This window comes from Entelurus aequoreus, linkage group LG05 (genome assembly GCF_033978785.1).
Source record: "Entelurus aequoreus isolate RoL-2023_Sb linkage group LG05, RoL_Eaeq_v1.1, whole genome shotgun sequence".
NCBI lineage: Eukaryota > Metazoa > Chordata > Actinopteri > Syngnathiformes > Syngnathidae > Entelurus > Entelurus aequoreus.
Genome location: NC_084735.1, coordinates 13,906,749 through 13,920,163, shown reverse-complemented (window position 1 = coordinate 13,920,163; position 13,415 = coordinate 13,906,749). Strand labels below are relative to the sequence as shown.

The 13,415-nt window shown below is 40.9% G+C and overlaps 1 protein-coding gene across 1 annotated transcript; it reads right to left on the bottom strand.

Moving 5' to 3' along the window:
• Positions 1–374: 374 nt before the first annotated feature.
• LOC133649616 (folliculin-like) lies at positions 375–3,556 on the bottom strand. The gene is made up of 2 exons (XM_062046239.1): positions 3,378–3,556; positions 375–793 (listed from the first exon to the last, which is right to left on the bottom strand). The coding sequence occupies exons 1-2, from the start codon at positions 3,500–3,502 to the stop codon at positions 571–573; spliced, it is 348 nt and encodes a 115-aa protein (XP_061902223.1). The 5' UTR covers positions 3,503–3,556; the 3' UTR covers positions 375–570.
• Between the last annotated feature and the right edge of the window lie 9,859 nt (positions 3,557–13,415).

Here is a 13,415-nt window from a genome sequence, read left to right as displayed (position 1 = left end):
CCTTTTTACATTTACAGTAAAGAGCTGTAAAAAACACGTACATTTCACAATTTGACTGTAAAATCTATTGTCATTCTTACAGTGTACAATTTGATGATAACTTGCTTGAAATATCATAAGTCAGGCAGATGAAAGTATTTCAATCTATTGAAATATATATAAATATGCTTTTAATGTACGACTAAATATTTGTTATATAATTACATAATCTGTGCTCGTGTTTTGTCATTTACAGTAATACACTGTAATAATCAACAGTTGCTTTTATTGTAAAAAACTGTCAGCTTGACTGAACTAAAAACAATTGAGTATTTACAGTAAAATAACAAAGTTGACCTTGGATGATTTAATTAAAATAAAACAAGTCAAACGTGTTAAGTCAAAATAGAATTTCATGTTAAAAGCAAACACAATAAAAATAAAAACAAGTTTGACATTCCTGACTTTCACTTTCACTTTCCTGCTCTGTGACTGTGTCATTGACTGGGACTGCTGTCTACTTTCACTTTCCTGCTCTCTCTCTCTGTGTGTGTGTGTGTGTGTGTGTGTGTGTGTGTGTGTGTGTGTGTGTCAGTGAGTGGGAGTGGGAGTGGGAGTGGAGTCATGTGGTCTGACCGCAGTCATCATGAGGTGGTTCTTGTAGGTCTTGCTGAGTCCGGTCATCCAGAACTTGAGCAGGCGCACGTTGTCATCCTCTGCAGGCCCCGTGCTCCCTAGCAGGGTCAGAACCTTCTGGGTGTCCTCCCGGCCACGCCCGTCCACTTTGGAGAACTTGAACAGCACTTTCACCTTGCTGCCAGCCACAAGGTCAAACTTCAGTGCTAACTACACACATGCTATGTTAGCACAGTGCTAACTACACACATGCTATGTTAGCACAGTGCTAACTACACACATGCTATGTTAGCACAGTGCTAGCTACACACATGCTATGTTAGCACAGTGCTAGCTACACACATGCTATGTTAGCACAGTGCTTACTACACACATGCTATGTTAGCACAGTGCTTACTACACACATGCTATGTTAGCACAGTGCTTACTACACACATGCTATGTTAGCACAGTGCTTACTACACACATGCTATGTTAGCACAGTGCTAGCTACACACATGCTATGTTAGCACAGTGCTAACTACACACATGCTATGTTAGCATAGTGCTAACTACACACACGCTAATGTTTTATGCTAGCTTTATAACTAATGTTGTATGTTTATACCAACCAATCATGCAATTTTATACTTGGCGCCATCTTAGAAGTACGCTAACTTGTCCTACGATAGCATGCTAACGTAGCATATCAACATTAGCATGCTAGCGTTATATGCTACTTTTTAAGCTAAATGTGTCAGTCAAACCTAAAAATCATGGATTTTGAGGTTTGGCGTCATGTTGGAGGTATGCTAACGTCTTTTATTTTAGCATGCTAACATTAGCACGCTAATGTTTTATGCTAGCTTTATAACTAATGTTGTATGTTTATACCAACGAATACTGCAATTTTATACTTGCCGCCATCTTAGAAGTACGCTAACTTGTCCTACGTTATCATGCTAATGTTAGCATACTAATGTAGTATATTAACATTAGCATGCTCATGTTTTATGCAAGCCTTTTAACCGATTTTGTATGTTCACACCGACAAAAAGTGAAATTTTTTACTGGGTGCCATCTTAGAAGTATGCTAACTTGTTCTATGTCATCATGCTAATGTTAGCATGCTAATGTTTTATGCTAGCTTTATAACTAATGTTGTTTATACCAACGAATCATGCAATTTTATACTTGGCGCCATCTTAGAAGTATGCTAACTTGTTCTATGTCATCAAGCTAATGTTAGCATACTAATGTAGTATATTAACATTAGCATGCTAGCGTTATATGCTACCTTTTAAGCTAAATGTGTCAGTCAAACCTAAAAATCATGGATTTTGATGCTTGGCGTCATGTTGAAAGTATGCTAACGTTTTTTGTATTAGCATGCTAACATTAGCATGCTCATGTTTTATGCTAGCATTTTAACCGATTTTGTATGTTTATACCGACAAATAGTGCAATTTTTTTACTGGGCGCCATCTTAGAAGTACGCTAACTTGTCCCATGTCATCATGCTAATGTTAGCATGCTAATGTTTTATGCTAGCTTTATAACTAATGGATGTTTATACCAAGGAATATTGCAATTTTATACTTGGCGCCATCTTAAAAGTACACTAACTTGTCCTACGTTATCATGCTAACGTAGCATATTAACAATAGCATGCTAGCATTATATGCTACCTGTTTAGCTAAATGTCTGAGTCAAACCTAAACATCATGGATTTTGGAATTTTCTAGGTATAATTATCATACCAAATAATACATTAGTATTGAGGATGGATTGTGAGTAGTGGTAAAAGACGGGGAAAAGTCTCTATAGTCCAGTCACTAAGTTGGCAACACTGAGTCCTGCTCCGTCTTCTTATTCTCTGGCAGACCAGGCTTGTTAAGCCGCATGGTTACGTCACCATTAGAAGGAAATATTACATGTTGACTGGCTGCTTGTATTGCACATGATATGACACTTTTTATATGCCAATTCAGAAGAAACGATACAGGGTTGCTGATTGTATATGAAGATGCTAGCTGCATGTATATGAAGATGCTAGCTGCATGTATATGAAGATGCTAGCTGCATGTATATGAAGATGCTGGCTGCATGTATATGAAGATGCTAGCTGCATGTATATGAAGATGCTAGCTGCATGTATATGAAGATGCTAGCTGCACGTATATGAAGATGCTAGCTGCATGTATATGAAGGTGCTAGCTGCATGTATATAAAGATGCTAGCTGCATGTATATGAAGATGCTAGCTGCATGTATATGAAGATGCTAGCTGCATGTATATGAAGATGCTAGCTGCATGTATATGAAGATGCTAGCTGCATGTATATGAAGATGCTAGCTGCATGTATATGAAGATGCTAGCTGCATGTATATGAAGATGCTAGCTGCATGTATATGAAGATGCTAGCTGCATGTATATGAAGATGCTAGCTGCATGTATATGAAGATGCTAGCTGCATGTATATGAAGATGCTAGCTGCATGTATATGAAGATGCTAGCTGCATGTATATGAAGATGCTAGCTGCATGTATATGAAGATGCTAGCTGCATGTATATGAAGATGCTAGCTGCATGTATATGAAGATGCTAGCTGCATGTATATGAAGATGCTAGCTGCATGTATATGAAGATGCTAGCTGCATGTATATGAAGATGCTAGCTGCATGTATATGAAGATGCTAGCTGCATGTATATGAAGATGCTAGCTGCATGTATATGAAGATGCTAGCTGCATGTATATGAAGATGCTAGCTGCATGTACTCACTTCATCCACTCCTCCTTGAGACACAGCAGACAGTGAGCCACCACCTCCACAGACAAGTTGTCGTTGCAGAGTGCTACCTCCAGCTTGTTCAGCAGCGTCGGCCCTGGAAGAGAAAACAAGGTCATCTGGAGGTGAAAACAAGGTTATGTGACCTTCACATTGTCTCTCAATATTAATCATCTGTTGATATTCTTCATTACAGTTAGCATTTCATATTTTCTATTCTAACCATTCTTTATCAATATGTTTCATCAGGAGGATGTACGTGTGAATCAGCTGTGTGCTAGCTGGCAATATGAGCAAAATGCTAACTGTAGCATGGCGACATGTAGCAAGTTATATGACTGACACGTATGCAGACAAATGCTAACTGTAGCATGGTGACATGTAGCAAGTTATATGACTGACACGTATGCAGGCAAATGCTAACTGTAGCATGGTGACATGTAGCAAGTTATATGACTGACACGTATGCAGACAAATGCTAACTGTAGCATGGTGACATGTAGCAAGTTATATGACTGACACGTATGCAGACAAATGCTAACTGTAGCATGGCGACATGTAGCAAGTTATATGACTGACACGTATGCAGACAAATGCTAACTGTAGCATGGCGACATGTAGCAAGTTATATGACTGACACGTATGCAGACAAATGCTAACTGTAGCATGGTGACATGTAGCAAGTTATATGACTGACACGTATGCAGGCAAATGCTAACTGTAGCATGGTGACATGTAGCAAGTTATATGACTGACACGTATGCAGACAAATGCTAACTGTAGCATGGCGACATGTAGCAAGTTATATGACTGACACGTATGCAGACAAATGCTAACTGTAGCATGGCGACATGTAGCAAGTCATATGACTGACACGTATGCAGACAAATGCTAACTGTAGCATGGCGACATGTAGCAAGTTATATGACTGACACGTATGCAGACAAATGCTAACTGTAGCATGGCGACATGTAGCAAGTTATATGACTGACACGTATGCAGACAAATGCTAACTGTAGCATGGCGACATGTAGCAAGTTATATGACTGACACGTATCCAGACAAATGCTAACTGTAGCATGGTGACATGTAGCAAGTTATATGACTGACACGTATGCAGACAAATGCTAACTGTAGCATGGCGACATGTAGCAAGTTATATGACTGACACGTATGCAGACAAATGCTAACTGTAGCATGGTGACATGTAGCAAGTTATATGACTGACACGTATGCAGACAAATGCTAACTGTAGCATGGTGACATGTAGCAAGTTATATGACTGACACGTATGCAGACAAATGCTAACTGTAACATAGCGACATGTAGCAAGTTATATGACTGACACGTATGCAGACAAATGCTAACTGTAGCATGGCGACATGTAGCAAGTTATATGACTGACACGTATGCAGACAAATGCTAACTGTAGCATGGCGACATGTAGCAAGTTATATGACTGACACGTATGCAGACAAATGCTAACTGTAGCATGGCGACATGTAGCAAGTTATATGACTGACACGTATGCAGACAAATGCTAACTGTAGCATGGCGACATGTAGCAAGTTATATGAATGACACGTATGCAGACAAATGCTAACTGTAGCATGGTGACATGTAGCAAGTTATATGACTGACACGTATGCAGACAAATGCTAACTGTAGCATGGCGACATGTAGCAAGTTATATGACTGACACGTATGCAGACAAATGCTAACTGTAGCATGGCGACATGTAGCAAGTTATATGACTGACACGTATGCAGACAAATGCTAACTGTAGCATGGCGACATGTAGCAAGTTATATGAATGACACGTATGCAGACAAATGCTAACTGTAGCATGGCGACATGTAGCAAGTTATATGACTGACACGTATGCAGACAAATGCTAACTGTAGCATGGCGACATGTAGCAAGTTATATGACTGACACGTATGCAGACAAATGCTAACTGTAGCATGGCGACATGTAGCAAGTTATATGACTGACACGTATGCAGACAAATGCTAACTGTAGCATGGCGACATGTAGCAAGTTATATGACTGACACGTATGCAGACAAATGCTAACTGTAGCATGGCGACATGTAGCAAGTTATATGACTGACACGTATGCAGACAAATGCTAACTGTAGCATGGCGACATGTAGCAAGTTATATGACTGACACGTATGCAGGCAAATGCTAACTGTAGCATGGCGACATGTAGCAAGTTATATGACTGACACGTATGCAGACAAATGCTAACTGTAGCATGGCGACATGTAGCAAGTTATATGACTGACACGTATGCAGACAAATGCTAACTGTAGCATGGCGACATGTAGCAAGTTATATGACTGACACGTATGCAGACAAATGCTAACTGTAGCATGGCGACATGTAGCAAGTTATATGACTGACACGTATGCAGACAAATGCTAACTGTAGCATGGTGACATGTAGCAAGTTATATGACTGACACGTATGCAGACAAATGCTAACTGTAGCATGGTGACATGTAGCAAGTTTTATGACTGACACGTATGCAGACAAATGCTAACTGTAGCATGGTGACATGTAGCAAGTTATATGACTGACACGTATGCAGGCAAATGCTAACTGTAGCATGGCGACATGTAGCAAGTTATATGACTGACACATATGCAGACAAATGCTAACTGTAGCATGGCGACATGTAGCAAGTTATATGACTGACACGTATGCAGGCAAATGCTAACTGTAGCATGGTGACATGTAGCAAGTTATATGACTGACACGTATGCAGGCAAATGCTAACTGTAGCATGGCGACATGTAGCAAGTTATATGACTGACACGTATGCAGACAAATGCTAACTGTAGCATGGCGACATGTAGCAAGTTATATCACTGACACGTATGCAGACAAATGCTAACTGTAGCATGGCGACATGTAGCAAGTTATATGACTGACACGTATGCAGACAAATGCTAACTGTAGCATGGCGACATGTAGCAAGTTATATGACTGACACGTATGCAGACAAATGCTAACTGTAGCATGGCGACATGTAGCAAGTTATATGACTGACACGTATGCAGACAAATGCTAACTGTAGCATGGCGACATGTAGCAAGTCATATGACTGACACGTATGCAGACAAATGCTAACTGTAGCATGGCGACATGTAGCAAGTTATATGACTGACACGTATGCAGACAAATGCTAACTGTAGCATGGCGACATGTAGCAAGTTATATGACTGACACGTATGCAGACAAATGCTAACTGTAGCATGAGACATGTAGCAAGTTATATGACTGACACGTATCCAGACAAATGCTAACTGTAGCATGGCGACATGTAGCAAGTTATATGACTGACACGTATCCAGACAAATGCTAACTGTAGCATGGTGACATGTAGCAAGTTATATGACTGACACGTATGCAGACAAATGCTAACTGTAGCATGGCGACATGTAGCAAGTTATATGACTGACACGTATGCAGGCAAATGCTAACTGTAGCATGGTGACATGTAGCAAGTTATATGACTGACACGTATGCAGACAAATGCTAACTGTAGCATGGTGACATGTAGCAAGTTATATGACTGACACGTATGCAGACAAATGCTAACTGTAGCATGGCGACATGTAGCAAGTTATATGACTGACACGTATGCAGACAAATGCTAACTGTAGCATGGCGACATGTAGCAAGTTATATGACTGACACGTATGCAGACAAATGCTAACTGTAGCATGGTGACATGTAGCAAGTTATATGACTGACACGTATGCAGGCAAATGCTAACTGTAGCATGGTGACATGTAGCAAGTTATATGACTGACACGTATGCAGACAAATGCTAACTGTAGCATGGCGACATGTAGCAAGTTATATGACTGACACGTATGCAGACAAATGCTAACTGTAGCATGGCGACATGTAGCAAGTCATATGACTGACACGTATGCAGACAAATGCTAACTGTAGCATGGCGACATGTAGCAAGTTATATGACTGACACGTATGCAGACAAATGCTAACTGTAGCATGGCGACATGTAGCAAGTTATATGACTGACACGTATGCAGACAAATGCTAACTGTAGCATGGCGACATGTAGCAAGTTATATGACTGACACGTATCCAGACAAATGCTAACTGTAGCATGGTGACATGTAGCAAGTTATATGACTGACACGTATGCAGACAAATGCTAACTGTAGCATGGCGACATGTAGCAAGTTATATGACTGACACGTATGCAGACAAATGCTAACTGTAGCATGGTGACATGTAGCAAGTTATATGACTGACACGTATGCAGACAAATGCTAACTGTAGCATGGTGACATGTAGCAAGTTATATGACTGACACGTATGCAGACAAATGCTAACTGTAACATAGCGACATGTAGCAAGTTATATGACTGACACGTATGCAGACAAATGCTAACTGTAGCATGGCGACATGTAGCAAGTTATATGACTGACACGTATGCAGACAAATGCTAACTGTAGCATGGCGACATGTAGCAAGTTATATGACTGACACGTATGCAGACAAATGCTAACTGTAGCATGGCGACATGTAGCAAGTTATATGACTGACACGTATGCAGACAAATGCTAACTGTAGCATGGCGACATGTAGCAAGTTATATGAATGACACGTATGCAGACAAATGCTAACTGTAGCATGGTGACATGTAGCAAGTTATATGACTGACACGTATGCAGACAAATGCTAACTGTAGCATGGCGACATGTAGCAAGTTATATGACTGACACGTATGCAGACAAATGCTAACTGTAGCATGGCGACATGTAGCAAGTTATATGACTGACACGTATGCAGACAAATGCTAACTGTAGCATGGCGACATGTAGCAAGTTATATGAATGACACGTATGCAGACAAATGCTAACTGTAGCATGGCGACATGTAGCAAGTTATATGACTGACACGTATGCAGACAAATGCTAACTGTAGCATGGCGACATGTAGCAAGTTATATGACTGACACGTATGCAGACAAATGCTAACTGTAGCATGGCGACATGTAGCAAGTTATATGACTGACACGTATGCAGACAAATGCTAACTGTAGCATGGCGACATGTAGCAAGTTATATGACTGACACGTATGCAGACAAATGCTAACTGTAGCATGGCGACATGTAGCAAGTTATATGACTGACACGTATGCAGGCAAATGCTAACTGTAGCATGGCGACATGTAGCAAGTTATATGACTGACACGTATGCAGACAAATGCTAACTGTAGCATGGCGACATGTAGCAAGTTATATGACTGACACGTATGCAGACAAATGCTAACTGTAGCATGGCGACATGTAGCAAGTTATATGACTGACACGTATGCAGACAAATGCTAACTGTAGCATGGCGACATGTAGCAAGTTATATGACTGACACGTATGCAGACAAATGCTAACTGTAGCATGGTGACATGTAGCAAGTTATATGACTGACACGTATGCAGACAAATGCTAACTGTAGCATGGTGACATGTAGCAAGTTTTATGACTGACACGTATGCAGACAAATGCTAACTGTAGCATGGTGACATGTAGCAAGTTATATGACTGACACGTATGCAGGCAAATGCTAACTGTAGCATGGCGACATGTAGCAAGTTATATGACTGACACATATGCAGACAAATGCTAACTGTAGCATGGCGACATGTAGCAAGTTATATGACTGACACGTATGCAGGCAAATGCTAACTGTAGCATGGTGACATGTAGCAAGTTATATGACTGACACGTATGCAGGCAAATGCTAACTGTAGCATGGCGACATGTAGCAAGTTATATGACTGACACGTATGCAGACAAATGCTAACTGTAGCATGGCGACATGTAGCAAGTTATATCACTGACACGTATGCAGACAAATGCTAACTGTAGCATGGCGACATGTAGCAAGTTATATGACTGACACGTATGCAGACAAATGCTAACTGTAGCATGGCGACATGTAGCAAGTTATATGACTGACACGTATGCAGACAAATGCTAACTGTAGCATGGCGACATGTAGCAAGTTATATGACTGACACGTATGCAGACAAATGCTAACTGTAGCATGGCGACATGTAGCAAGTCATATGACTGACACGTATGCAGACAAATGCTAACTGTAGCATGGCGACATGTAGCAAGTTATATGACTGACACGTATGCAGACAAATGCTAACTGTAGCATGGCGACATGTAGCAAGTTATATGACTGACACGTATGCAGACAAATGCTAACTGTAGCATGAGACATGTAGCAAGTTATATGACTGACACGTATCCAGACAAATGCTAACTGTAGCATGGCGACATGTAGCAAGTTATATGACTGACACGTATCCAGACAAATGCTAACTGTAGCATGGTGACATGTAGCAAGTTATATGACTGACACGTATGCAGACAAATGCTAACTGTAGCATGGCGACATGTAGCAAGTTATATGACTGACACGTATGCAGACAAATGCTAACTGTAGCATGGTGACATGTAGCAAGTTATATGACTGACACGTATGCAGACAAATGCTAACTGTAGCATGGTGACATGTAGCAAGTTATATGACTGACACGTATGCAGACAAATGCTAACTGTAACATAGCGACATGTAGCAAGTTATATGACTGACACGTATGCAGACAAATGCTAACTGTAGCATGGCGACATGTAGCAAGTTATATGACTGACACGTATGCAGGCAAATGCTAACTGTAGCATGGCGACATGTAGCAAGTTATATGACTGACACGTATGCAGACAAATGCTAACTGTAGCATGGCGACATGTAGCAAGTTATATGACTGACACGTATGCAGACAAATGCTAACTGTAGCATGGTGACATGTAGCAAGTTATATGACTGACACGTATGCAGACAAATGCTAACTGTAGCATGGCGACATGTAGCAAGTTATATGACTGACACGTATGCAGACAAATGCTAACTGTAGCATGGTGACATGTAGCAAGTTATATGACTGACACGTATGCAGACAAATGCTAACTGTAGCATGGTGACATGTAGCAAGTTATATGACTGACACGTATGCAGACAAATGCTAACTGTAGCATGGCGACATGTAGCAAGTTATATGACTGACACGTATGCAGACAAATGCTAACTGTAGCATGGCGACATGTAGCAAGTTATATGACTGACACGTATGCAGACAAATGCTAACTGTAGCATGGCGACATGTAGCAAATTATATGACTGGCCCGTATGCAGACAAATGCTAACTGTAGCATGGCGACATGTAGCAAGTTATATGACTGACACGTATGCAGACAAATGCTAACTGTAGCATGGTGACATGTAGCAAGTTATATGAATGACACGTATGCAGACAAATGCTAACTGTAGCATGGCGACATGTAGCAAGTTATATGACTGACACGTATGCAGACAAATGCTAACTGTAGCATGGCGACATGTAGCAAGTTATATGACTGACACGTATGCAGACAAATGCTAACTGTAGCATGGCGACATGTAGCAAGTTATATGAATGACACGTATGCAGACAAATGCTAACTGTAGCATGGCGACATGTAGCAAGTTATATGAATGACACGTATGCAGACAAATGCTAACTGTAGCATGGTGACATGTAGCAAGTTATATGACTGACACGTATGCAGACAAATGCTAACTGTAGCATGGCGACAAGTAGCAAGTTATATGACTGACACGTATACAGACAAATGCTAACTGTAGCATGGTGACATGTAGCAAGTTATATGACTGACACGTATGCAGACAAATGCTAACTGTAGCATGGCGACATGTAGCAAGTTATATGACTGACACGTATGCAGACGAATGCTAACTGTAGCATGGCGACATGTAGCAAGTTATATGACTGACACGTATGCAGACAAATGCTAACTGTAGCATGGCGACATGTAGCAAGTTATATGACTGACACGTATACAGACGAATGCTAACTGTAGCATGGCGACATGTAGCAAGTTATATGACTGACACGTATGCAGACAAATGCTAACTGTAGCATGGCGACATGTAGCAAGTTATATGACTGACACGTATGCAGACAAATGCTAACTGTAGCATGGTGACATGTAGCAAGTTATATGACTGACACGTATGCAGACAAATGCTAACTGTAGCATGGCGACAAGTAGCAAGTTATATGACTGACACGTATACAGACAAATGCTAACTGTAGCATGGTGACATGTAGCAAGTTATATGACTGACACGTATGCAGACAAATGCTAACTGTAGCATGGCGACATGTAGCAAGTTATATGACTGACACGTATGCAGACAAATGCTAACTGTAGCATGGTGACATGTAGCAAGTTATATGACTGACACGTATGCAGACAAATGCTAACTGTAGCATGGCGACATGTAGCAAGTTATATGACTGACACGTATGCAGACAAATGCTAACTGTAGCATGGCGACATGTAGCAAGTTATATGACTGACACGTATGCAGACAAATGCTAACTGTAGCATGGCGACATGTAGCAAGTTATATGACTGACACGTATGCAGACAAATGCTAACTGTAGCATGGCGACATGTAGCAAGTTATATGACTGACACGTATGCAGACAAATGCTAACTGTAGCATGGTGACATGTAGCAAGTTATATGACTGACACGTATGCAGACAAATGCTAACTGTAGCATGGCGACATGTAGCAAGTTATATGACTGACACGTATGCAGACAAATGCTAACTGTAGCATGGCGACATGTAGCAAGTTATATGACTGACACGTATGCAGACAAATGCTAACTGTAGCATGGTGACATGTAGCAAGTTATATGAATGACACGTATGCAGACAAATGCTAACTGTAGCATGGTGACATGTAGCAAGTTATATGACTGACACGTATGCAGACAAATGCTAACTGTAGCATGGCGACATGTAGCAAGTTATATGACTGACACGTATGCAGACAAATGCTAACTGTAGCATGGCGACATGTAGCAAGTTATATGACTGACACGTATGCAGACAAATGCTAACTGTAGCATGGCGACATGTAGCAAATTATATGACTGCCCGTATGCAGACAAATGCTCACTGTAGCATGGCGACATGTAGCAAGTTATATGACTGACACGTATGCAGACAAATGCTAACTGTAGCATGGTGACATGTAGCAAGTTATATGAATGACACGTATGCAGACAAATGCTAACTGTAGCATGGTGACATGTAGCAAGTTATATGACTGACACGTATGCAGACAAATGCTAACTGTAGCATGGCGACATGTAGCAAGTTATATGACTGACACGTATGCAGACAAATGCTAACTGTAGCATGGTGACATGTAGCAAGTTATATGACTGACACGTATGCAGACAAATGCTAACTGTAGCATGGCGACATGTAGCAAGTTATATGACTGACACGTATGCAGACAAATGCTAACTGTAGCATGGCGACATGTAGCAAGTTATATGACTGACACGTATGCAGACAAATGCTAACTGTAGCATGGTGACATGTAGCAAGTTATATGAATGACACGTATGCAGACAAATGCTAACTGTAGCATGGTGACATGTAGCAAGTTATATGACTGACACGTATGCAGACAAATGCTAACTGTAGCATGGCGACATGTAGCAAGTTATATGACTGACACGTATGCAGACAAATGCTAACTGTAGCATGGCGACATGTAGCAAGTTATATGACTGACACGTATGCAGACAAATGCTAACTGTAGCATGGCGACATGTAGCAAGTTATATGACTGACACGTATGCAGACAAATGCTAACTGTAGCATGGCGACATGTAGCAAGTTATATGACTGACACGTATGCAGACAAATGCTAACTGTAGCATGGCGACATGTAGCAAGTTATATGACTGACACGTATGCAGACAAATGCTAACTGTAGCATGGTGACATGTAGCAAGTTATATGACTGACACGTATGCAGACAAATGCTAACTGTAGCATGGCGACATGTAGCAAGTTATATGACTGACACGTATGCAGACAAAT

Excerpts from the sequence above, each read along its gene's own strand:
- LOC133649616 (XM_062046239.1), bottom strand. The coding sequence starts at position 3,502 with ATGACCTTGTTTTCTCTTCCAGGGCCGACGCTGCTGAACAAGCTGGAG. Across the intron at positions 794-3,377 it reads CTCAAGGAGGAGTGGATGAA|CAAGGTGAAAGTGCTGTTCA; the intron begins GTGAGTACATGC and ends TGTGGCTGGCAG.